The sequence below is a fragment of the Cololabis saira genome, chromosome 11 (assembly GCF_033807715.1).
Source record: "Cololabis saira isolate AMF1-May2022 chromosome 11, fColSai1.1, whole genome shotgun sequence".
Lineage (NCBI taxonomy): Eukaryota > Metazoa > Chordata > Actinopteri > Beloniformes > Belonidae > Cololabis > Cololabis saira.
This window is the reverse complement of record NC_084597.1, coordinates 13,018,990-13,043,669: the sequence shown is the minus strand read 5'-3', so window position 1 is coordinate 13,043,669 and position 24,680 is coordinate 13,018,990. Positions and strand designations below refer to the sequence as shown.

At 38.6% G+C, this 24,680-nt stretch overlaps 1 protein-coding gene across 3 annotated transcripts in view; it reads left to right on the top strand.

The window, feature by feature from the left end:
* The window catches only part of miga2 (mitoguardin 2), a 23,810-nt gene extending 725 nt beyond the window's left edge, over positions 1-23,085 (top strand). The window contains exons 2-17 of one of the 3 annotated variants that reach the window (XM_061733760.1): positions 966-1,103; positions 6,129-6,364; positions 6,474-6,684; positions 6,786-6,901; positions 7,012-7,132; positions 12,163-12,290; positions 12,480-12,597; positions 13,923-14,029; positions 14,178-14,290; positions 14,497-14,569; positions 15,877-15,963; positions 16,077-16,175; positions 17,424-17,558; positions 17,634-17,687; positions 17,788-17,904; positions 20,820-23,085. In XM_061733760.1, coding sequence (XP_061589744.1) covers positions 6,269-6,364; positions 6,474-6,684; positions 6,786-6,901; positions 7,012-7,132; positions 12,163-12,290; positions 12,480-12,597; positions 13,923-14,029; positions 14,178-14,290; positions 14,497-14,569; positions 15,877-15,963; positions 16,077-16,175; positions 17,424-17,558; positions 17,634-17,687; positions 17,788-17,904; positions 20,820-21,020 — 1,776 coding nt within the window. In that variant the 5' untranslated portion in view covers positions 966-1,103; positions 6,129-6,268 and the 3' untranslated portion in view covers positions 21,021-23,085. Of the gene's footprint in view, positions 1-965; positions 1,104-6,128; positions 6,365-6,473; positions 6,685-6,785; positions 6,917-7,011; positions 7,133-12,162; positions 12,291-12,479; positions 12,598-13,919; positions 14,030-14,177; positions 14,291-14,496; positions 14,570-15,876; positions 15,964-16,076; positions 16,176-17,423; positions 17,559-17,633; positions 17,688-17,787; positions 17,905-20,819 lie in introns of all 3 variants that reach the window. The other 2 variants (XM_061733759.1, XM_061733758.1) reach the window with 2 other exon arrangements.
* Positions 23,086-24,680: the final 1,595 nt, after the last annotated feature.

Here is a 24,680-nt window from a genome sequence, read left to right as displayed (position 1 = left end):
GTTCAAACTTAAACATAACAAAGAAGTTTCCAGTATACAAATAACATCTAGACCGAAAAAGGGGTAGGCTGAAGCAAAGCTTATTATTTGCCTACCCTCAAAAAGATTAATTAAATTAATAAAATAAAAGCAAAAAGTAAGAGAAAGATTGCCCGTAAAACAAATTGCCTCTGTAGGGATAACAAACATTCCTCAAAAAATAAAAAAGATTTTTAAAATAAAGGTGCAGTCTACATGTTACCATCATCCTTAAAAAATCAAAGCAAATCACCAATTAAATAAATACCCAAATCAACATCAAGCCACTCATTAATTTAATATAAGGAAATCATCCTTCTTTTCAATGTTTTTTTAAATAAAGTTAAAGTTCTACATAATTTCAAATCTATATCTAATTTAATGTGGTTTAATGAATTCAACACCCATAAAACAATCGGTGTTATGTATCACAAGTTTTATGGGTGTTGAATTCATTAAACCTCATTAAATCAGCCCATTATATGATTTTATAATAATTACTCTCTTGTGATATATAGTCTAGATGACCATGAACACATCACAAGTGGTTTGACCAAAATCAGTGGTATGTATCAAGTTTTATGGGTGTTAATGTCGAATATCCAATATCAAACCAATTCAACCGTGGTGTGACTGGACATATGTCAATATATATTTGGCAATTTGGCAATTTTGCTCCAAAGGCAAGTTTGTCGATCAGAAGCTGCAGCTGTTATTTGAATGGGTGATTATGTGCAGGGCAGACTGGTCCACTGTCTGCATACCAGCCATTGGGGGAAGTGAATAAGTAGCTTGGCAGGAGTTCAAGTTGGTCTGCTTCTTCACAGTTAATGCGAGCTTGATTTCCACAGGTTAATTCAATACATGTAGTCTGTGTTTGTGTCTGTACATTTGCTCTGGAGTTAAGAGGGCTGTGTTGTAGTGATCATTCACTGTATTCATACCAGACTTGTAGCCAAGACCGCCTAAACCGAGACCAAGACACTACCAAGACCAGAATATCAAGACCAAGACCAAGACCAAGACAGACCAAGTCAAGACCAAGACTAGTTCAGATCAAAACTGAGGCCGACACAAGTAAGTAAGTAAGTATATTTTATTTATATAACACTTTTCACAGACAACGGAACACCACAAGGTGCTTCACAAAAAATGAAAAGGCATCAATAATAACACAAATAAAACACTACAATAAAAGTAGAAATACGATTTAAAAACAACACAATACCGATAAAAGCTCCTAGAATAAAAGTACCGTATTTTCTGGACTATAAGCCGCTACTTTTTTCATAGGTTTTGAACCATGCGGCTTATACAAAGTAAGGTACGGCTATTCTGTATTCTAATCTTCAGATTTTTCTTCCACCGCTCGGGGCGCTCTAACCGGAATTAGAATCAAAACTAAGACAAAATAAATGCAAAGAAGAATACGCTACTTCTTCTTTAGCAGATAGAAGTAGGTAGAAGCAGATTTCAAACAGATAAATAGATAAATAACTACTGGTTATTTTCTCTTGGTTCTGTCCCGTTAAATAGAGCGGATGCGGCTTGTATATCTTTTTTTATTATTTTTTTAGAAATAGAGCGGATGCAGCTTATATGCAGGTGCGACTTATAGTCCAGAAAATACGGTACATAAAATCAACATGGTGGTCATAAAACAACCCTCTCACTACTAATGATTAAAATCTTGGAGAAACAGGTGGGTTTTAAGTTTGTTCTTAAAAGCATTGATGGAGTCCAGAGAATAGAGACAGTCCAGAGCCTCTACGGCCTGGAAGCAGCGATCTCCTCGCCTCTTAAAGCGGGGACGAGGGACCATGAGTAGGCTCTGGTCACATGATCTCAGGATGTAGGAGGGGGCCTGACCATGCAGAGCTCTAAAAGTCAGCGCCAGGATTTTAAAGTTAAAACGAAAAGAGACAGGGAGCCAGTGAAGAGTTTTTAAAATTGGGGTGGTGTGAGTCCTTCTTTCAGAGCAGGTCAGCAGCCTTGCTGCAGAGTTTTGGACTTGCTGAAGACGAGACAGTTCTTTCTTGTTGAAGCAAAGGATGACACAAAAGCATGAATAATTAGCTCAAGATAATTTTTGGAAACGACTGTTCTTAGTTTAGGGATATTCCTTGAATGGTAAAAACAGTTCCTCATCGGCTGTTTGGAGTAGTGTTCTAATGACATGTCTTTGTCAAAGACAACACAAAGATTTCTTAGTCTGGACTTAAAAGAGACATTTCATCATCTTGCGTGAGTTGTAGAACATCAGCACCATCCTGGTTCAGCTGAACTGGAAGAACTAGTGATTCTGGATTCTGGCATCTTTGTGTGCAATGGCATCTCAATTATCCCGGTCCGAGACATGGTGAGACCAAGAGACCCGAGACCGAGACAAGACCAAGATCACAAGATAGTGTAGAGACCAAGACCGGTCTCGAGAACTACAAGTCTTATTCATACCATATCTTTATTATTCAGGGTCATAATGAGACAAAGAAAGAAAAGAAAAAAAATCCACGTTTTAAAAAAAAAAAAAAAAAAAAAAAAAAAAAGAAAGCTCAACAAATAATCTCTGGGGTTATTATAATACCATTGTTACAAATTCCTCACATAAGGTGGAAATACCATCTAGAAGAAAAAACAGCCTTTGTCCTATTTGGTCACATTTGAGCCTGCTGTTGTAAGATGGCTTAAAGCTATTGAAAACTGCCAAACAGCAAACACTTGCCCACATCAAGAACCAAATGACAGTCAGAACAGGACAGGAATCAAGATCATGTATGGTAAGTTAAAGTTATGGTAAAGTCATGTGTTTATAGTGTTTGGTTAAAAAATAGATGAGCAACAACACATTACTTTTTTTTCACTATGCAATTATACTTAAAATTTAAGCCAAAAAAGGAAAATAATTAATAATGTAGGCAATACTGAGTACAACCTTACAGTTTTCATGGGATTAACAATGGTAAATTGCAGCCAGGTACTGCCAATTATCAGCTCTCAATGAATTGATTAGGTGTCCGGACCACGGCCGATATTGTCTGTTTTTGTTTTGTTTTGTTTTGTTTTTTGATTATTTTTATGACTCGACGTCAGTCGGTGTGGTTACATGCACATCTATATCAAGCTATTGGCAACAATATCGCTAAGGATTAAACTGGAGGTTCAGAGAAATCCAAGTAAACATGCACGAGAAGACAATCGATTATTGAGTGAGGTGCGTTCGACTCTGTGATGCTAGGTGGCGTCACACGCGCTTTTGCGTTGGCGTTCTTCTGGTTAGTTCTTTGTTGTTCGTCTTCTTCTTACTGTGTTGATATTCAGGCTTTCGCGGCTCGTCACTTCCAGAAGGGGGAGTCCCGGGGGTCCGTGTACTTCGCGGCCATCCGTTTTTTGTTTTGAAATGACAAAATAAAAATAGAGAAAAAATCCAAAATAATCAGTTTCCTGTTTTTTGTTTTGATAATAAAAAAGAAAAATGGAAAACGGATCGTTATCCGTTATCCGATTTCATTGATGTGTTTGAAAATCAAAATTGGGAATTAAAACAGCGAGTGGAAAACTCTTCTCTATTTCCTATTCATTTCCAAGGATACTGAAAACAAGGATTGGACAAATGGCATTACACATGCACAGTAATAAATGAAGAAAGTTGTTTCTGGTTCTTTTGTTGATCAGCATGAAAATTAACAGTTTTAGATTTTTTAAATTTTGAAACAGAAAATAAATTAAATATGAAACCTGGGAGTGAAACGTGAGTTTAATCTGTAATCTGTCTTCACTCCGTCATGAAACTGCAGTGATGTTGTGACAGTCCGTTCAGCTGCAGCGTCAAAAAAAAAGCAGCGTCCAATCAATAACATGTACTGAACTCTAACATACTGCCCCTGCACTGTTCGTGCATGTAAACGTACTGAGTGAAGGCTTCTAGGTGCGTAAAATCAAACAAGTACAGTAGCCAGCATTGGCTAACTTAAGGTGTATTTATTTGAAGAAACTAAAAGCATTGAATACTCTTGTTTGATTTTGACAGCTATTGAGTGGATTATTTTATTTGTATCGGTTCGACTACAGCCCGGCTCAGGTGTACACATGAAAATATTAAAAAATTTGAAATCGGTTGGATTAAGGCAACAATTCGACTTTCTTTTAATATGCAGTGAACTTGACTTTGTTTTTTTTGTTTGTCTGCACAGTGTTTACACAAGTATCATCAGTGACTAAAGTGGGAGAACCACATCCTGCCCCTCAGGTTTCATCCTAATCACAAATGAAGAGTTTGTGTCTTTTAGAACAGAGAACAATTCATGAATAAACTAATACGACCTCCATTTTCCTCAACCCTGATGCGGCCAGGAAATGGTAGCTCTTTATCACAGCTCCCACAAGCAAATGACCACTAGCACACAGACTGTGGAAGATATAGGAGATGATTGATGGGTAAAACATCACAAGCATCACACAGTCTGCTGCAAAATTACAAGATAGCTGGCAGTCTCATGTGTGTTTCACTTGTTGGGTGTTATGTGTTCTTTTTCTTTAGCAAACTACATGAAGTGATACTGCCCCCTGTACATCACAGAGAGCATGACAATAACAAAGGAACATCCCCCCCATTAAGTTTTTTTTTGTATGCTTCAACAGTGAAAATTCCACATTGGTTATTTTTCCATCATCAATTTCGTCGATTATGTTGACTTATCATTGTAGCTCTAGTGGAGACCTCTATAAAAGCAGATCTTTTTGCAGCTCAGTAGACTGGCACAACCAGATAACGTACCAGTTAATGTAATGCCAACAGAGATGAGCAGTGATCTGAAAGAAGCGGTTGATGCTGCTTATTTACGTGGAAAGGGTTATAAAACATTTTCCAAACAACTTATAACAATCTTCCAAGGAAAGGACCTCCCTGCAAATGTACTCCAATGTTGAATCATGCAATATTCAGAGGAAAAAAAACAACTAAAGCAAGAGCTAAATCTGAGTTGTAATAGGCTTCACTCAGCATGTTAAACATTAAAGTCCTTGACTGCACACTTTTATGGAAGTGATGCCAGGAGAAATTATTCTGTCATGGAGGCATGAGTTGAGTTTGCTACACATTTTCTGAACAAACCACCAGATTTCCTCCAGACAGATGAGACCAAAGTGAAGTTGCTTGGCCACGATGCTCCACACCATGCTCAGCATTTCAGCAGTGACACCTCTTGCCAAACGTCAAGCACGGCAGTGGAGGGTTTGATGTTTATCTGTCGTTCTATTTCCCTGATAACAAAACCCCCTGCAATGAGTTTAGTTTTTTCACACAATAAAAAACAGCATTGAAGTCCAGTGGCTACCCTGTACCCCCCTTTAAGCCACGGATGTACCATTGCACTGTGTAATGTAAGGCCACGTTTACACGTAGCCGGGTATTTACAAAAACGGATATTTTCCCCTCTACGTTTTCAAAAATATCCTCGTTTACACGGACCCGCATGAAAACGCTGTTAACGTCATGCCAGCCAATCAGAATCCTGGAAAAACATCAACAAATGACACGTGTAACTTCCAGTTAAGGCTGATTTATGGTTCCGCGTTACACCAACGCAGAGCCTACGGCGTAGGGTACGCGGCGACGCACATCGTACGGCGCGCATCGCTGCGTACCCTACGCCGTAGGCTCTGCGTCGATTTAACGCGGGACCATAATTCAGGCTTTACTTCCAAGACGGAACGAGAGTCTTTTATATAGAATGTAAAACAGGTAAAATACAAGAAAATATTGACGGTGGCCAAACTAATTGTAAACACAGGTCGCACACATGACGCTGGTGAGTTTCTGGTGCATAATGTGACGTTTTGAAGCTTAAATCTCCGTTTTCCTCTGTTTTCCTCTGTTTTCCTCCGTTTTCCTCTGTTTAGACGCAAACGTGAAAACAGAGTTTTTGAAAATCTCCACTCTGTTTTCAGAAATGATCGTTTTTGGGGGCTTTGAGCTGCGTTTTCGTGTAAACGAACGGCCAAAATGCATGAAAACGTCTCCGTTTTTGCTCCGTGTAAACCGGGCCTAACTGTCGTTATAAGTAGTGCTATGTTGAAATAATTTGTAATACTTGTCTTTTATTTTCTTGTAGGATGAGAAATACAAGGTCAGGAGTGGGTGACTGCTGAGGGATCAACAGCAACTGATCTGAGACCAGAGGGGAACTCTCATTTGAGGTTAACCGAGGGAGTTTTTGGAGAACTGTTCTCAGGAGGCTTTTCCCTTATTGAGATGTCACTGAAACAAGCAGAAGGGATGTCCATCACCCAGGCTTTGGCCATGACTGTAGCAGAGATACCAGTCTTTCTGTATTCCACGTTTGGGCAGGTAAAAACCCATCATTTACAAGCATATGCACAGTTAGGTTAATCAATACTACAGTTTTTGTGTTTGATTAATGATTGCATCTTTACTGTCTTTTTTTTTTTTTTTTTAGTCCCTATTTTCGCAGCTAAAGCTTTCCCCGAACCTGAAGAAGGTGCTGTTCGCCACAGCGCTCGGCAGCGTGGCCTTAGCTCTCACCGCTCATCAGCTAAAGAGGCGTGGGAGGAAAAGGAAAAAGGTACAACAAGGGAAGGAGGACCAGAAGACTGTTGGAATACCTGAATCGCTGTTGAAGACAGGAAGACCTTCATCCCTGAAAAGAGGTCTGTAGAACTGAATGCTGAACCTGCTGAAATTACCAGTCTGTGTTTTGATTCGATGTATGGTTTGGCATCTTATTTTTATTTTTTTTTTCTTTTCACAGGCCCGTTAACTGGCCGACTAGTGATGAGCCCCAGCTCCCGGAGCAATGACACCATGAGTGGAATCTCCTCCTTAGCTCACAGTAAACACTCGAGCTCATCACACAGCGTGGGATCTGTTAGTTTCAGCCTTGTAGCTTTTAATTTTTATTTCAGAATTGCATTTGTTTTATTCCCTTTTACTCCTGTCCTATTTTACCTTTTGATGTTTGTGTGTTTCTGGAATAGACTCGAGTCCCAAGCTCTCCAAATCAGTCTGCTAATCTGTCCACACCCTGGGAGACACAAGCTGTAATGGAAGAGTCGGCAGCGGCGGAGGATGCTAATACAGAAAACCTGTATTTATTGGGTAAAAGATTTTACCGTTATTTATGTGTTTATGAAAATGTGTAATTCCATGACATGTAAGATGATTTAAGCCCTTAAACTTTTCATGCAGAATATGGAGAAAAATAATAGTTTTGCTGTGACTTCGGACCTGTGACTATTGCATCTGGTTTTGTAAAAGTTATCCATTTATTTCACCATTTAAAGCAGCACAACGTAACTTTGAGCTTTTCTGAGTTTGGCGGCATCTTTTGGACAAAAGCGGTAGTGTTTTACCAGAAAGAACACTACGTTTCCCATGAGCACCAGCGCGTACTGCCGGAAAACTCCTGTCCCCTCGCTGCATTTGTTTTGATGAGAGGAGACTGGAGGCTTTTCTGTTTCACCAAGTGAACAGACGGAACGCAAAAAAAAAGTTGTTAAACTGCTGGAAAGGAACTGGAATTTACCGGGATACCTTAAACAAGGAAGCCAGGGAGCGGTATATGGAGAAAATAATGATTATTAACGGTCTGGATCCATATGAAATCTCTACTGAAGAGCCATATGTTTCAATAAATTTGTATAATACAACATACAGTACATGTTTTGTATCCCTCTTACTTATCTTTTCTTTTTTTTTTGACCGCTGTATTATGCTGAAGAGGTTATTTTTTTCCTCTGCAGCTACAAATAAGAGTTAATATTTTTTCCTCAACAAACTAGTTTTATCTGAAGATTGGGGTTAATTGCACCGCAGAGAGCTGGCCAGCAACTGCGTTTAGCTGGCGAAGTGGGGAATAAAACCCGTGTTTTGATCCGACGCCCGTCTGTGAGTGTTTGTGGTTTAAGGCTGTTTATGGTTCTGCGTTAAATCGACGCAGAGCCTACGGCGTAGGGTACGCGGCGACACGCACCGTACGTTGCGCGTCGCCACGTACCCTACGCCGTAGTTGTGCGTCGATTTAACGCAGAACCATAATTCAGGCTTTACTGTGTGTTTGGTCGTTACAGCCGCGATCCAAAGCGAGCCGACGACTCTTTCACTCTTTTACTCCGTTATATCAGATACTTGGCCTGCGTGGTTCTGCCTCCGAGCAGGAAACCGTTGAAAAGTTAAACCATTAGGATCTTTTCCCTGGTCTGTTATATGTGGAGCTGCTGCTGCTGCTGCTGCAGCAACAGGTTACCAGCTTCTGCGGAGCTCTGCGCTCCAAGCCCCGCCCATTTTCGTCTCGACAACGAATCGGGAAGGAGGGGGAAGTGACGTATGTGCCGTAAAGCAGTCAAAGCCGTAAAATTTGTAGTTTTTTAGTGTGGCAGGGTTCCTACCATGCTCCTCAAAGTTACATAGTGCCAGTGAAGGCGATACAGACCCCTCAGATCATGAAAGAGGTGTCATTAAACCTGTTGGAAGTTGATGTACCATCACAATGACTCTGGAAATATGATATTAAGGTGGAAAAGTTACGTAGTGTCGCTTTAAGCTCTAACATTAATGTTGACGCTATGTATAACTTTAAAAAAATGTTTTCAATCATCTCACACCTCATTGGAGGTTGGTTTTGACTTTAATGACGTAGCAACTGGTAGTAGTTTAGGGCCTTTGTAATTCTGAAACTTTAGTGCATGATGGATGGATGGATGGATAGTAGGGATGGGTGATATTTTACCGTTCACGATAAACCGTCAATAAAATTCCCCAAAAAAAAAAAAAAAATTTGCCATCTCACGGCAAAAACGATAAATTGAGGAAATGAGAAAGAAAGAAAGAAAGAAAGAAAGAAAGAAAGAAAGAAAGAAAGAAAGAAACGACTATCGTTATTGGGATAAATGCCAGAAAGAAAGAAAGAAAGAAAGAAAGAAAGAAAGAAAGAAAGAAAGAAAGAAAGAAAGAAAGAAAGAAACGACTATCGTTATTGGGATAAATGCCAAAAAGAAAGAAAGAAAGAAAGAAAGAAAGAAAGAAAGAAACGACTATCGTTATTGGGATAAATGAAAGAAAGAAAGAAAGAAAGAAAGAAAGAAAGAAAGAAAGAAAGAAACGACTATCGTTATTGGGATAAATGCCAAAAAGAAAGAAAGAAAGAAAGAAAGAAAGAAAGAAAGAAAGAAACGACTATCGTTATTGGGATAAATGAAAGAAAGAAAGAAAGAAAGAAAGAAACGACTATCGTTATTGGGATAAATGAAAGAAAGAAAGAAAGAAAGAAAGAAACGACTATCGTTATTGGGATAAATGCCAAAAAGAAAGAAAGAAAGAAAGAAAGAAAGAAAGAAAGAAAGAAAGAAAGAAAGAAAGAAAGAAAGAAAGAAAGAAAGAAAGAAAGAAAGAAAGAAAGAAAGAAAGAAAGAAACGACTATCGTTATTGGGATGAATGCCAAAAAGAAAGAAAGAAAGAAAAAAAGAAACGACTATCGTTATTTGGATAAATGCCAGAAAGAAAGAAAGAAAGAAAGAAAGAAAGAAAGATTCCCGTTGATGACACTTTTTGTATTGGTATTTTTTTTTATCGTTATTGGGATAAATGCCAGAAATTATCGTGATAAATTTTTTTGTCCATACCGCCCATCCTTAATGGATAGATGCATAGATAGATAGATAGATTGATTGATACTTTATTGATCTCAAAGGAAGTTTAGGGCATCCATTAGCTGAAAAAAAACAACACATAACAGTACACAACTACACAAATTACTTACATTTAGGGAGACATCATAGTCAGCAGGCCGGAGCTTCAGGAGCTGCATGCTGACCTGCAGTCCCCCCTCTGATCATCCCACTGCTGCTTCCACCTGTCTGTGTAGATGTATGCTATATGCTTGCTGACATCCTGGCCTGCATGCCCCCCCCCCCATCCTGACCACCTCAGTGTCTGCTGTTTGCATCTGCTTATATACTTATCTCTGCAGTGCACTAGCTAGCCATTGTGTCTGTCTCTCCTTTCTGTTTTTCATTCTCTCCATCTATTCTCTCTTTTCCTCTCTGTTCTCTCTTTTCCCTCCAGCCGGCCTCCGGCAGGAGGGCCCCCCCTTATGATCCATGTCCTGCTCAAGGTTTCTTCCCTCCTAAAGGGGAGTTTTTCCTTGTTATAGTTATGTAATAATTGCTTGGGGGTCGTGTTCTGGGTCTCTGGGAAGATCCTAGAGACAACTTCTGTTGTAATAGATGCTATATAAATAAAATTGAATTGAATTGAAGACATGTCCAGGGGGAGTAGAGACAGTGTAGCATGGGTGAATAGTGAAAAGTACAAGAGATAAATAAATAAATTACAAAAATGAGTCTGTGGGTGGGTGTTGGGGCAGGCTGAGGTAAACTTATGTGGAGACGTTCAGCTCCCTCGTTCAGCTCACCCTCAGTGAGGCGTTGTAGAGCTGAATTACCCAATTTTACCTGCACCATGACAAAAGACATTAAGTATCACAAATTTCTTGCTACAGTAATCTTATCCGCTTCAAAGTTTATGCTTCTTAACCGTCCTTTCACACGTCCTGCTACCTAATGTCAGTTGGCAGACGTAAAGTAAGGAGCTAATTTTTCTACCTTTTTAAAAAGCTCATGTTTTGCTTATATACCGGCTCATAATTTTAGAAAAGTTTGTCTGCTTTTAATGTTCCAAAAATATTGATCTGAAAGAAAAAATGTATCTTTTTTCAAATGATATGATACTGAAGTATCTCTGCTCACTTTGTATCTGAGTCATCTAGTTTTAGCTCCCGTCTCTTTGAGGAATACCTTTAAAATGTCCGCTCTGATTGTTTAAGGAGTACAAGAGAGCCGGTCAGTTTTTGTCTGAATCATCACAACCTGCATACATGTACACAAATATACTTCATGCCATTAAGTACAGAAATAAAAACAGAACTGCAAACAAGTGTTTCCTGAAGATCAGGAAACTCTTCTGCAGGAGAAAAGGACTCATGTTGGCATTTTTTACTTTTCTATCTTTTTACAAGAATGATAACATTTTAAAACTTCTTCCTTTTTGCTATACATCAAATCAAATCAAATCAAACTTTATTTATATAGCACTTTTCATACAAATAATGAAACACAAAGTGCTTAACAAAAAAAAAACAAAAACAAATAAACATAAAACTTATTAATGCGCGCGCCCCCCCCCTTCCCCGCAGACAAAAGCACACTACAATTCAACTAAATTACACACACAGACACACACGCAGACACATGGTGTAGACATGGCTAGGCACAGAGGATCCAGGTGAGGAAACGTTAACAGGGAGCCGTCCACGCCAGGAGGTCCCATAGCCCGCAGCTACAAGGGGGGGGGCCCACAGAGACCATCCCGGCCCGGACGGATAGAGGAGTCCACACCACAGCGGTGAAGCCGTGGTGCAGAGCTCCACAACCATCCAGGCCAGAACCACCCCCAGGACGACACCCTGCAGGCCAGAGTCACTCCCAGCATGGAGGCTCCCCATGAGGAAACACTGGAGCTAAAAGCTACAAGAAAGCAGGATAAAATACACTAAAGGAGTTTATAAAAAACATAAAACATACAAACATAAAATCCTAAAAGTATGTCTAGAAAGTAAGACATTAAAAACTAAAATAATAAGACAGTGAAATGTATAAAATAGACCATAAATAACAACTAAAATATTTAGATAAAACATTGAGATTAAACAAAAATAAAATACGATAAGAAAGGATAAACTAAATATAAAATATATATATATAAATATAAAACAGAGCAATAAAATCAATAAAAATAAGGGTGAGCATAAGAAATTTAAAAGAGTTAAATGAGTCAGTTAAAAGCCTGATACATCCTTGACCTCTCCTCCACAGCTCGTCTGCAGTGTTTTGTTGTTATGGATACACATCATAATAAATGATTAAAAAAGACAGAATTACCAGAGTTTAAATACAAAAAAGGCCTGGTTAAGAATGTGGAGACGATAAAAAGAAAGACCGGATGGAGGAACTGCAACAGGTGCCACTTTAGCGCACCCATTCAAATAATCTGCATACACTTTCCAGTATAATATACATGTAAATACAGTCACTTACTCCTTTCTTCTGGTCTTTTTCTCTGTTTTAACCAGGAATGGAGCTGTTTGAGGAAGCGCTTCAGAAGTGGGAGCAAGCTCTGAATATTCGTCAACATTCCCGCTCCACATCCAGCAACAGCTGCCTTGTTCTGCAGGGTGCAGCATGTGGCGACTTTTCCATGGTAGCCATCCAACCATCATTTCTGATGGTGTTGTGTTGGGTTATTCACAAATCAAACGTTGCAAAGTTTGTTTTTTTTAAGCACCACTTCATTGCATCTAAAAATAACTACACCGACTCTGAGATTTACAGACTTGTTAGAAAATGTCAGATAAATGTTTTGTTTACACTACTCTCCTTTTGCTTATAGTCTGAAGACCATAATAAAGCGTTTGCTGAGAAGTTAGAGACGCTGCTTCACAGGGCGTACCACCTACAGGAGGACTTTGGCAGCAGTATCCCGTCAGACAGTGTGTTGGCAGAGTTTGGTAAGAAGCTACTTGTTTGCCATCTTAAAGGATTGAAAAAAAAAATACAGTATGATATTAATCAAGGAAAAGAAAGTGGATTCTAAGTAGTGATGCACCGAAATTAAATTTGTGGCTGAAACCGAACATAATAATAAACACTTGGCCGAATACCGAATAATAACGAACAATGGTTCTTCGCAGCTTTTCATTTATTTTGCCAATTGAATTTTTTTTTTTAGAATTATCTTTCACAATCTCTAATAGGCTATGTTCTGCTCTTACATCTGGTAATGCTTGTAAGTCCCGTTGTTGGGCATGTGTAGGCTATGACTGGTATTTCTGCAGCTATATAATGAGGTACGCGTCAGCGACGATGTGGGTATGTGCGCAGGCACGGCGTCGATTTGACGCAGAACCATAATTCAGCCGTAACTCCCAAAAATTATAACTACGCGTCCAGGCGACGCAGACCAAAGACCGAGAGGGCTGTGATTGGTTTGCTTGGTAGCAACGCATTTCCGGTTTCTGGTTTGAAGCAGTCGTGAACTTTCAGCGCTCGTCTTTTTCTTCGTGTATGTGTGATTTTTTTTTTTTTTTTTTTTTTTTTTTTTTTTTGTTTTTTGCACAATAGTTGTCCTTATCGCTTTGATTCACTGTGACCGGAAAAGTCGGATAAACCGTTCAGGAAAAGATTGCGACCCCTAGCGGTCGTGGGGGGTATTGCACCGCGGCAAAATGGAGTGACGGAGAAGTCCGAAGGGTTCACGACGGCGTTTGCTCTGCGTTGGTTTGACGCAGAACCATAATTCAGGCTTTATCGCTCCTGGGGATGGGGACTTTTGACAGACTACCATCTAACTGTTGAGCAGTTGCGCTTGTCGTCTGCATCTGGGTTTTTTTTTGGAGGATCTCGTCATATCAGACAGTGAGGCATACCGCATCGGCCCTTTTCTCTGCGCTCTCTCCCCCATCTCCTGCGCTGTGCGTCCCGTGACCGTCTCCATCACCAAGCGGCTTTCCCAAATCCAACTCAGCCTGGATCATTTCTCGTGTCCTCTGCTTTTTCCCCACATCCAAGTAATGATCTGACATGCTAACATGTTTGCTGCATTTAACACCGCACGCCCCTCACTCCACGCTGATCGCTGTTTGATTGCGCAAAAGTGTTTTTTTTGCTATTTTCGGCCGAACAATTTCGGTTACCGAATTCGGTGCATCACTAATTTTAAGCTCATCTTTTAACAAGTAACAAAAGTAACCTAAAGAGGTTGCTGTGGTGTATGAAGTAAAGGGATGTAAACTCCATCAGCACCTAGTTTGTGTTTTTGTTTTTCCACTAGCAGAGAGCGAAGGAACCTTTATCTTACCTCAAGTGGAGAGTTTCCACCGACTGCAAGATGATGACGGGACTACGGTTAGCTCTGATGACTCCTTTTTCTCCGCTGCAGAGGTGATTTCCTTTCATCTGCTCCCTAAACACACACTTTCTATTAATTATATGGGCTATCATGGTTCTTGAAGACCTGGAAGTGGATTCACAGACATTTGTTTATATAAATACAATTGTGTGTTTCTGTGCGTGTGGTTTCTGTGTGCAGATTTTTGATAGCATGACATTAGAGGAGACTTATCAGCCAACGAAGCCAGCAGCTCTTTATGAAGAAGCCTTGTCTCTGGTCCAGGAGGACAAAGTAACCTATAGATCCTTGAGGTAACATTGAACTTTATTGGGCTTGATTACTTAATGGTTGCAATGTGAACTTGGGGGTGTCTTTAGTTTCCTTATTACCAAAAACATGATGTCCTGCTGCCCCCTAGTGGTAAATAAGTGTATTAAAACCTTTCAATGCCTGTAGCCAGAGTAAAGGTGTCTGTTTTGGGGTTTTAGAAATTCATACACATTTCTTTTTTTACCAGAACTGAAATACTTGAATGTTACGGTGACCAAGATTTCCTTGCGAAGCTTCACTGTGTGAGACAAGCATTCCAGGTCTGTTCAAGTTCATTTGGTAGTGTTTTTCTGATAACCCCCCCCTTTTTTCGTTTTTTTTTTTTTTTTTTTACATTTAAAATCTTGATTGTTTTCAATGACCTTTGAGTGATACTGTTAGAGGCATTTTGCATAATGCAAAACGGCATATAAATGTTATCACAATTTATAACTGGCAAGAAATGCATACCTCTGTGCTTTTAATGAGCAAGGGAATGTTTTTATCGAAACATCCGTTTACATAGATAAAACCTCCACGGGCTGGCTTGTAATGACGAGCTAGCCTATAGGGAGGTCTTTGTTTACAAAGACCTCCCTATAGTAAGACATTTTAGTAAGTTTTAGTTTTATTAAACCTGCCACTGTTGAATAGAGCTGTCTAGGTGCTCAGTTTGCAGCTCAACATGATGCCAACTGTTTTGGTTGGTGACGACAGGAAAAAGAGATACTATGCTGTGTGTTTTTATACAAACATATGTTTTTGCCTTTTTCTTTACCACTATCGTTTAGTAATTTTTTCACGTATAATTCTCAAATACATTCATATAATACTAGACAGGTTAATCATTTTCATTTTCCTTTTTATAAAACTAAACACGGCCAGTTTTCCCTCAGATATCGCGGTGTACAGATATGGAACTCCAAATCTCACATTATCAAAAGCTCTGCTTCTCTAGAGATTTTTAAAATAAATTTATCATCTCATTTAATTCACATTTAAAAAATGTCAAGTTTTCTTTGTTTTTTTTTTTGTTTTATTTTTTTTTGTTTGTTTGGTTTTTGTTTTTTTTTGTGTGTTGATGAACTGTAACTATGTAGTCAAACCTTCTTTGTTTTTGTTTATAGTCTTCATCTTGTTGTTTTTGTTTTTTGATTTTTTGTAATTACTGTTTTACTTCCTAAATTGAGGGGAGGTCCGTTGCATAAGCCTGTTGGCTTTTTGACCTCTCCTGTCACATTTGTTTTACTATTTTGATTGCAAGTGTTAATTTTATTGTGTGCAAACTAATAAAATAAAAAAAATAAAATAAAAAAAAATGCTAAGCAAGGTGAAAATCACCACTTATTGTAGCGGAATCTTTCTTTGGTCAATAAATGAAGGGGCGGTAAAAAATGAAATGGCTTGATGAAGAGCTATAATTGCAGCTCAGCTCACTGACTTCATGTTACCTGTGGATTTCACTGTGGTTTTGAAGTAAACTGATAGTAACCTTTAGAAACAAGTCAGTGCTGTGAAATATTAGACGTAGAAAAGAAGCAGATCGTTCTGAAAATAAATAACAGTAATGTACTCTTTTTCCCTCCAGCTCCTGTTGTTAGACGAAACTCACCGCACATTTTTCATGGAAACTGGGAAACAGATGGTTGCAGGGCTAATGGTAAAGGCAAACAAGGTAAAACACTCAAAAATCTATCCTCACGTATTCCATTGTCCAATTTAATAAACATAGAAACATCTCCTGAAACATTTAAACATCACTTTGTATTTGTTTCTGTCTTTAATTAGAGTCCCAAAGCTTTTCTAGAGAGCTATGAAGACATGCTGCTTTATACTCAGAGAGAGGAAATGTGGCCCATCATTAAGATGGAGCTGGAAGGTCGAGGGGTGAGTAGTCCCGTCTAAATAATTTACTAATACAAGTGAAATGGATGACTGATTCTTCCTAAAACCAGTCACCATCTCTTTAGTTTTGGACTCATAATGACCTACGTCAATCAATACATTCAGAAACTACAGGCCGGCAATCCTGATCGTCACCTTTCAACAATGACACTATTAGTGCATCAGCTGCTCTCACGCCGACTCTGACACAAATAGTGAATGAATAAAAGAGATGAGAGGATGCAGCTCCGTAGTGACAAAGGATATTAAAATAAATAAGAGACTAACATCGGTGTTATGAGCATGGCACAGTCCGTCTCCCAGGCTTGAAACTGTGGAAAACTGATGAAAAATCAATGAAGATGAACCGTATTTGCACCTTGCAAGTCTAAATTTAGCAAGGTGCAAATGTTGTCATTGGCGCCCCTTCCTGATCAATAGGCAAACAGAAATGATAGTCCTCATCCATCCCAGGTTTGACCCTGGCCCATGACCCCACCAATTTGCTCTGACACCCCCTCTGCATCATCATTAAATCATGAGCATTAAAGTGATTATAAATGCTATTCAGTTCATCAAAAGAAAAAACTAAAGTCAGACCTGCCATTAAAAGCAATTGGACATTTCTTGAACTGCATTCCCAACCTTTATTTCACATCCCCCCCGTGTAGGTCAGGAGCTCCCAGCATTAAAGAGGTTCTGCACTTCTTTCATAATTTTGTATATTGCATATTTGACTTTTTTCAGAAGATCTTCACCCAGGTACACGCACCCCTTTCACACAAGATTTATTCTGCAGAACAATTATGTTTGTTGACAGCTGTAGAATCCCAAGGTTTATTATTTGGACAGGTGGAAAGTTAAACATGGAGTTTAGCTTGACCCTATCCACACAAACCATGGTGTTTTTTGGCCACTGAAGAAAGATCTTTTGAAAAACAAACAGGTTTTAAGTATTTAAAGATTCTGGTTTGGGTGTTGTCGTGTGATTATCTACTTTGCTTGTTTCAGTGTGTCTTACCATTTACAACTGGTAATCAGTTGTACGATGTGAAAGTTTGGTACACATGATCTTGTTAGGATGCAGAAAAGATAGGACTCCCGGTCTTCATTCCTTGTTCTGTAAAATGTTAATAACTCCACAAGATACGTTTAAATAAAGCTGCAGTTGTGCTATGGCATCAGTTGAGTGTATACAATTGTATTTGAGGAAATGTAAACGTGACGCGCGGGGTCCTGTGATCTCTGCAGGTGACGTGTATGAACTTCTTTGACATAGTGTTGGATTTCATCTTGATGGATGCATTTGAAGACCTCGAGAGCCCTCCTTCCTCCGTGGTAGCCGTGTTGAGGAACCGCTGGCTCTCAAACAGCTTTAAAGAGACGGTTCGTTTACACACACACACACACACGCTATCAATGTGAGATTTCTGTAATAACAAAGTTCTGGTTTTCTGCAAGGCTCTGGCAACTGCCTGCTGGTCTGTCCTGAAAGCCAAAAGGCGTCTGCTCAAGGTGAGTTCAACACAGCCAGGAAAGTCAGCCATATTTATTGCTTTATTTCTGTCAAATGTGAATGCGTAAATCAAATGGTTGATCTAACTGTTCCCCTTAGGTTCCTGATGGGTTCATCTCCCACTTCTATTCCATATCAGAACATGTAAGCCCAGTTTTAGCTTTTGGGTTTTTGGGACCTCGGCAGCACCTCACCGAAGTTTGTACCATTTTCAAGGTGAGTGTATACATGTTATTTATTGATTCGTTCAGTTCTTATGTTAGTTGTTGAGATTCTGCATTAAATTAACAGGGTGGCTGCTGATCCTTAAAAAGTTTTAAATTCAATTTTCCTAAAATAAGGCCTTTAAATGTCTTAATTTATCTTAAATCTCAATCCAAGGGTCTTAATTTTTTCATCTTAATTTTAGAGAGAATTTATCCAGTCATCATTAAAAGGTTTTCTTACACTTTGAAAAGGAAAAGTTTCTCTAATCGGTTTGAGGAGAATCTCTAAATCTGTTTACCAGTTGTTAGACACGCATTTGCTTGACAACGCCTCAGTCAGTGTTGCCAGATTGAGCAGGTTTCCGCCCAATTGGGCTTCATTTGACTGAAAAATATAGGACTAGGCGGGTTGATAAAATTTTGGCTTTTTTTCCTGGTTTTTACTAAATATTTAGGAGAAATTTTTAACAAAAAAGTTGCCATTATAGCAGGGAAAAGTAGAAATGTACACAATAAACTAGATATTTTATTTGCTACTCACTGTAGTCTTTGGAGCCTGAACTTTTGGCTTAGTGGTGTTGTGAAGATTCATTTGGTTATGCTTACGCATTTAATAATTGACAGTTTTAGAATGGAGACTGTATGATTTGGGCTGGTTTTTCATTATTTTGATGGGTTTTACATAGCGTCTGGGCTGGAACCTGTCAGGCAGATTTAGCAACCTTTAGCTTAGCGCTGGATTTCTTACTCGGTCTATTTTCGAGAAAAGGCAAGCAAATATGGGTAAAGATAAATTTAGCGACAAAAGGCTAGAAAATCCCAGTTTCTTGTGGTGGCTGAAAGCTGTGCCCAAAGATGATAGCAAGGTTACCATGTGGTGTGCTGTAAACGTTTTAAGTTGGGCACACTGGGGATCAAAGTGGTGGAGTCTCATATGCAGAGTGGAAAACACGTAGCTTTTACTACAGCCCGCCAATGCCGACCCCTTTTGCACCGCAACCGCTAACGGAGAAGAAGAGTATAGTGTTGTGAGTCAGATAGTATTGTGTGAGTGAGAGTTTTGTGTCAAGTACTTCAAGTAACATAGGTGAGCTTACGTTTCCAGTGCATTAACATTGTTACACTGTTACATTGGGTTCAAATGTGTGACTGTCTTTTTGGTCGCCCTGTTGGGATTAATTAAATTTCAGATCTGGGTACAGATTCTGTATTTTGATTCTCAGAGTTTGGTTTTTGATTCGCAATACATTTGGTGTTGAATTGATGAGAAGGGACAGTACGTTTTCTCGTTTCTAAGGCCAGGGTAGAACAACTCACTTTGTGCAGCTACTGTATACTGCTCTCATTTTAACTCGCATGTGGAATATGAATTTAACTTTTAGCTTCATGTTACACATTGCTATTTTAGAGTGATGTAAGTCAGAGTTATCAAAAGTATCATAAATAAAAGTTAAGGTTTTATAGGTGTATCATATCAGAGAAAAAAAACAAAGATGTTGCAGCCTCGGCTCCTGTTATTTGGCATTTCTTTCAAAGTTTCGGTTTGTAGGGGTTTGTTTGCAAACATTCATAACCGTGTCTTTATTAGTGTAGACTTAGCTGTCCCTTAGAATGAGCAGATTCTGTCTGCAGTCAGAGGTCGTGGTTTTAAGACTTAAGTTGATTAAATCAGACTGGACAAACCAAACCAACGGCGGCACTAAGGCAGGATGGTCTGCACATTATGATGGGGAGCATGAGATGTGGGTTAATCATCCAAGTGCAGTCCTCAACTTCACCATCTGATGTCTACGACGGAGTATTAGGGCCAAACAAGAAAACAAAAAAAGGAAATTACGAGAATAAAGTCATAATGTAATGAGAATAAAGTCGTAAAATTATGAGAATAAAGTCGTAAAATTATGAGAATAAAGTCGTAATATTACGAGAATAAAGTCGTAATATTACGAGAATAAAGTTGTAATATATTATAAATATATAAATATAACTTCACAAGATGCTCAATATTCTTCATTTTAACACAGGGAGAAGATGCTCTTCCTGTTAGAGTTCTCATAAATTACCACTTTATTTTCATAATATTATGACTTTATTCTCATAAATTACCACTTTATTCATTACAACTTTATTCTCGTAATATTACGACTTTATTCTCGTAATATTACGACTTTATTCTATTACGACTTTATTCTCGCAACATTACGACTTTATTCTCGTAATGTTACGACTTTATTCTCGTAATGTTACGACTTTATTCTCGTAATGTTACGACTTTATTCTCGTAATGTTACGACTTTATTTTCGTAATGTTACGACTTTATTCTCGTAATGTTACGACTTTATTCTCGTAATGTTACGACTTTATTCTCGTAATATTATGACTTTATTCTATTACGACTTTATTCTCACAATATTACGACTTTATTCTCGTAATTTTACGAGTTTATTCTCATTATATTATGACTTTATTCTCGTAATTTCCAATTTTTTTTGTCCTAGTTTGGCCCTAATACTCCTTCGTAGATGTCACTAAAGATAACATTTCTAAAACTTTTGTTTCTGGTTTACAAAACGGCTCTGAGCCATTTTTGCAAGAGGACTCATTACAAAAACAATAGTCGGAGTCAAATCCTGGTACCTGCCACTCCTGTCTCACACCGTTGCTACCAGGCTCCCTGCCTCCACGTTGTAATGATGCTGCTTCTCTGGTATTACATTTAAAGTTTCTGAACTTCTTTAATGTGTTTTAGACTCAACGAGCATTTCTTTCAAAGGGCTGAAGTCATCATACACGTGTTTTCATAGTCAAATTAATACCAGCTATTATGAGCAGTCTTATGTATAAAACATGTATCACAGCATTTTTATGTTACAGTGTGTTACATAACAGTCTCCTCTCGTTGATTTCTCTCATTTTATCTGCAGCAACAAATAGTGCAGTACCTGAAGGATATGTTTGATCACGACAAAGTCCGCTTCACCTCCACTCAGTGCTTGGCTGAGGACATCCTGAAACTTTCCCACCGCAGGAGTGAGATCTTATTGGGATATTTGGGAATTGATGGCCTTCTAGAGCTCAATGGTGCTCTCCCCAGAGACCCAGAGAGCCCCTCTGGGACCAATTAAGGTGCTTATGGCTTGTTTGGCTGACAAGCGGGAACGACAAGAAACTGCAACTTAGTTCGTATTATCTTCTTATGTTAAGACTGGACCGACTCCGGCTTCGGTGACACACTGAGAACCAGAATGTCAGTCATCTGAACTGATTAAACAGAACTAGCGTAATATGGTTCTATTTCACTACATTTGTAGTGTCGGAGGTCCTTCTGCTAATAAAGAATACCATGTGGATCCAGTGACTCCACTTCTCACCCCATGTTGCTGCTTTCATGCATTGCCAGATGCGACTGTAATCATATGATCACAGACGTGAGGACTTGTCTCTGCCTTGTTGGGCGACATTGATAATCGTAACAGTCTTTCGACACGTGAGGAAGGATATCTTGAAGCTGCATTTGAATTGTTTTAGTGTTGTTTTTAAAAAAAAAAAATCAAAATGATCAGTTTTTATCTAGGTGGACAGATAGAGCCAGTGTCCCGTCACAACAAAAGTACATGCCTGTCCAGCCCATCACAGAAAAAAACAAAACAGCAGTGAAATGAGGTGCATATTAACAGAATACCAAATGTTAAAACAAAGAGCTTTAATCCTACATGCTGCAGTACCACTTCTGGCCACATGGGGGCATAAAGGTTTGCAGTGTGGACAAAAGAGGTGCTGACATACCTGATGACAGGAGACAGCTGGGCACATCTTGTAATACCACTTTGTCCCACTAGAGGTGCAGTTTGATGGGTCTTTTTTTTTTTGTCATGGCAGGGATCCAGTGGTGTGTGCGTTCAATAACAAATGGGAAATCAGAACTTTAACCCAAATCCTTAATTCTCTCTTGAGTGAACAAAAAAAGTCTGAAGTACAACAAATGCAGTATGATTAAAGGTTAAAGATGAAGCGACTAGATAACGCTACTCGGACCTTGGCTGATGATGTAACGGTACCCATCTAATCTAAACCACAAACTCCCTGTTATTTATTTATTTTTTGACCATGTGGTCCTAAACAAAGTCAAGGGTGGTGTTTTTTTGTTGTCAATCTCTTAAGACACTCAAATAAATGCTCTCCAGCAAGACAACTCTCAACTCTCAGAAATCATTTTTTTTTGGGTTAATTTTCTTGTTTAAACCCGAAATAGTTTATCACACAGATACACAGCTTGTTCATTGTCGTTTATGCATTTTTTCTCCAAGTGTATTGTGGCATTGATCCAAATAAAGCTGATGTTGCAGAAGACCTGTTAGATTCAATCTCACTGAATTGTTCACTGAATTTTAATGGTTTTGGAAAGAGGCAGTAATGCATTTGGATCTCTGATTTGTATTTTTTTTTTAGGCATTTAGTTTTTAAGCATTTTGCACTTTAACAGACTGAAGAAAATGCAGGAATGTCCAACAAGTCGGGGTTTTTTTTACATTTAAAGAGCTCAGATTTATCAACTCGTAATTATTGCATCACATGATTGATGGACCGATGATATATAAATACTGTACAGTGGATAAATTATCTTTCCAAGAAATATATATTAAGGAACTAGCTTGTTTTTACTATCATAAGGTTTTGTTGAAATGTCAAACTTGAAATTTTTTTCACATCTGTTGTCTGATCCTCGATGAGCTGCTTCAAAATACGTTGCCACTTGTTTGAGTCGTATTCTAAAATATAGATGTGTATGTAAATGAAAGAGGTTATGGGAAAAAAAATGTTGACCTTTATCACTGACTGATTAGTTGAACTGCCTCTGCATGTTAACGGTTACTGTAGACCCTCTGATGTCCTTCAGAGTACCATGAAAACGGTAGATGTCTCAGTCCATGTATCTTTTAAACATCCCGAATAGAAGAAAGCAAAAAGTTTTGCTTTCTTCTCTATGTTCTCTATGTAACCATACATTCAGCAATGTTATTGTTTGTCAAGGATTTTAGATGGCCAAAGTGTGAAGTTTTGTTTTTTTGTGTGTCTTTTGTAATTATTGAACATTATAAGTGTCCTACTCATGCCTTTTTCTAAATTCTGATACTACAATGATGGCACAACCTGTAAACCAATTAAAATTCTCCATATTAAATGTTATTTTTTTGAGTGAATAAGTATCTTTTTGTGCGTGCGTGCGTGCGTGCGTGCGTGCGTGCGTGTGTGTGTTTCTCTAAACTAATGATAGTTTGTTGAATTTCATGTTCCTCTCTAGGAATCAAACATCTAAATGCATAAAATGATGTGGTGTCTGCAGTGAATTATGATAGCTTAATCTGCAAAATGAGTGAAAGTGAAAAAATGTATCTGAATGGGCTTTGTCATGTAAGATGTTTTTCAGTAAAGTGAAAACATTACTGGGTATTGTAAGTCTTGCTAGAGAAAGTAAAGGTATAAATCATCACTCTGGATTCCAAAACTCTCAAAGTGCAGCTTTTTTTCTACAGTCAAGCTACCGGTAAGTCTTTTCTTAAAGTGAGAAACCTTTGATGGATATTTCCAAATGTTATGTAAGTTTCTATATTATTTTTCTATCACCATCATCCTTTCAGAATTTTGTTACTATAGTACACCTTCATTATGGGAAAAAAATTCCCCACCACAACCATTTGTTGGAATTTTGTTTGGACTTCTGAAGCTGCCACAGTTTTCCTTGAGTAAGTTGTGGATCTGAAGCCTTGACAGCCTTTAAAACTTTAATAATACATTCATAATATCCATCCATCCGGCTTATTTGGAGCCAGGACGTGGGAGCAGTAGTGTAAGCAGGGAAGCCCAGTCTTCCCTCTCCCTTGCTACTTGTGCCAGCTCATCTTGGTATCCCAAGGCGTTCCCAGCGGAGAGACATATAGTCATCCCTGCGAGACCTCACCAGGGAGGCATCCAGGAAGCATCCCAACCAGATGCCAGAGCCACATCGAGAGGAGCCTTACATCATAATGTAATTTAATAAGAATAAAAAAAAACTGGTGCATGCCACGTGATTGTTTTAAATGGCTTTTGGGTAACAAATATGACTGGATCAAAACAAAAAAAGGTGTTCAACATTCTGTAAAACACTGAGTAAATAGTTAATCAACTTAACAGCAATACAAAAATGAACATATACGAAATAATTATGTGTCTATGAGCTTATTAGTTTGAATTTAACTTTAATTATCATGCATACACTCATTATTTATTCTGACCGCAGAACAGTTGTCCACTTTATCTCAGTCTAGAGAAGAGGCATTTCTGGATCATGCTGGCACATGGCTTCTTATTTTGTATGAAAAAGCTTTAACCTGCATTTGTGGACAACACGGAGAACTGTTTTTATGAGCATGCTGGGATTGCGTTAGATTTTTTTTCTTTACACTGATGGCTCAGAGTCCAAAGATCATTGACATCTAATATTGATTGTTAGCCTTGTATTGTGTCCACAGAGATGTTCCACATTTTCTGAACCTTTTTGATATGTGTTGCAGGTGACAATATATTCAGTATGTGTCATAATCCCTATTCTGAACATTGAAACTGTACCAAAAGTTTAATTTTTAGCCTTTTTACTTCATGCCCTTGAACTGAGTCCCAGTTTAATTACTCTTTTCTCAAAAAATGTTCACATTAAACTTCAAACGGAAACTGGCTGGTGTATCACTTTGTGCTGACGCTGCGTCTGTTGCATCAGATAATCTTAACAGTTTAGTTCAATGTAT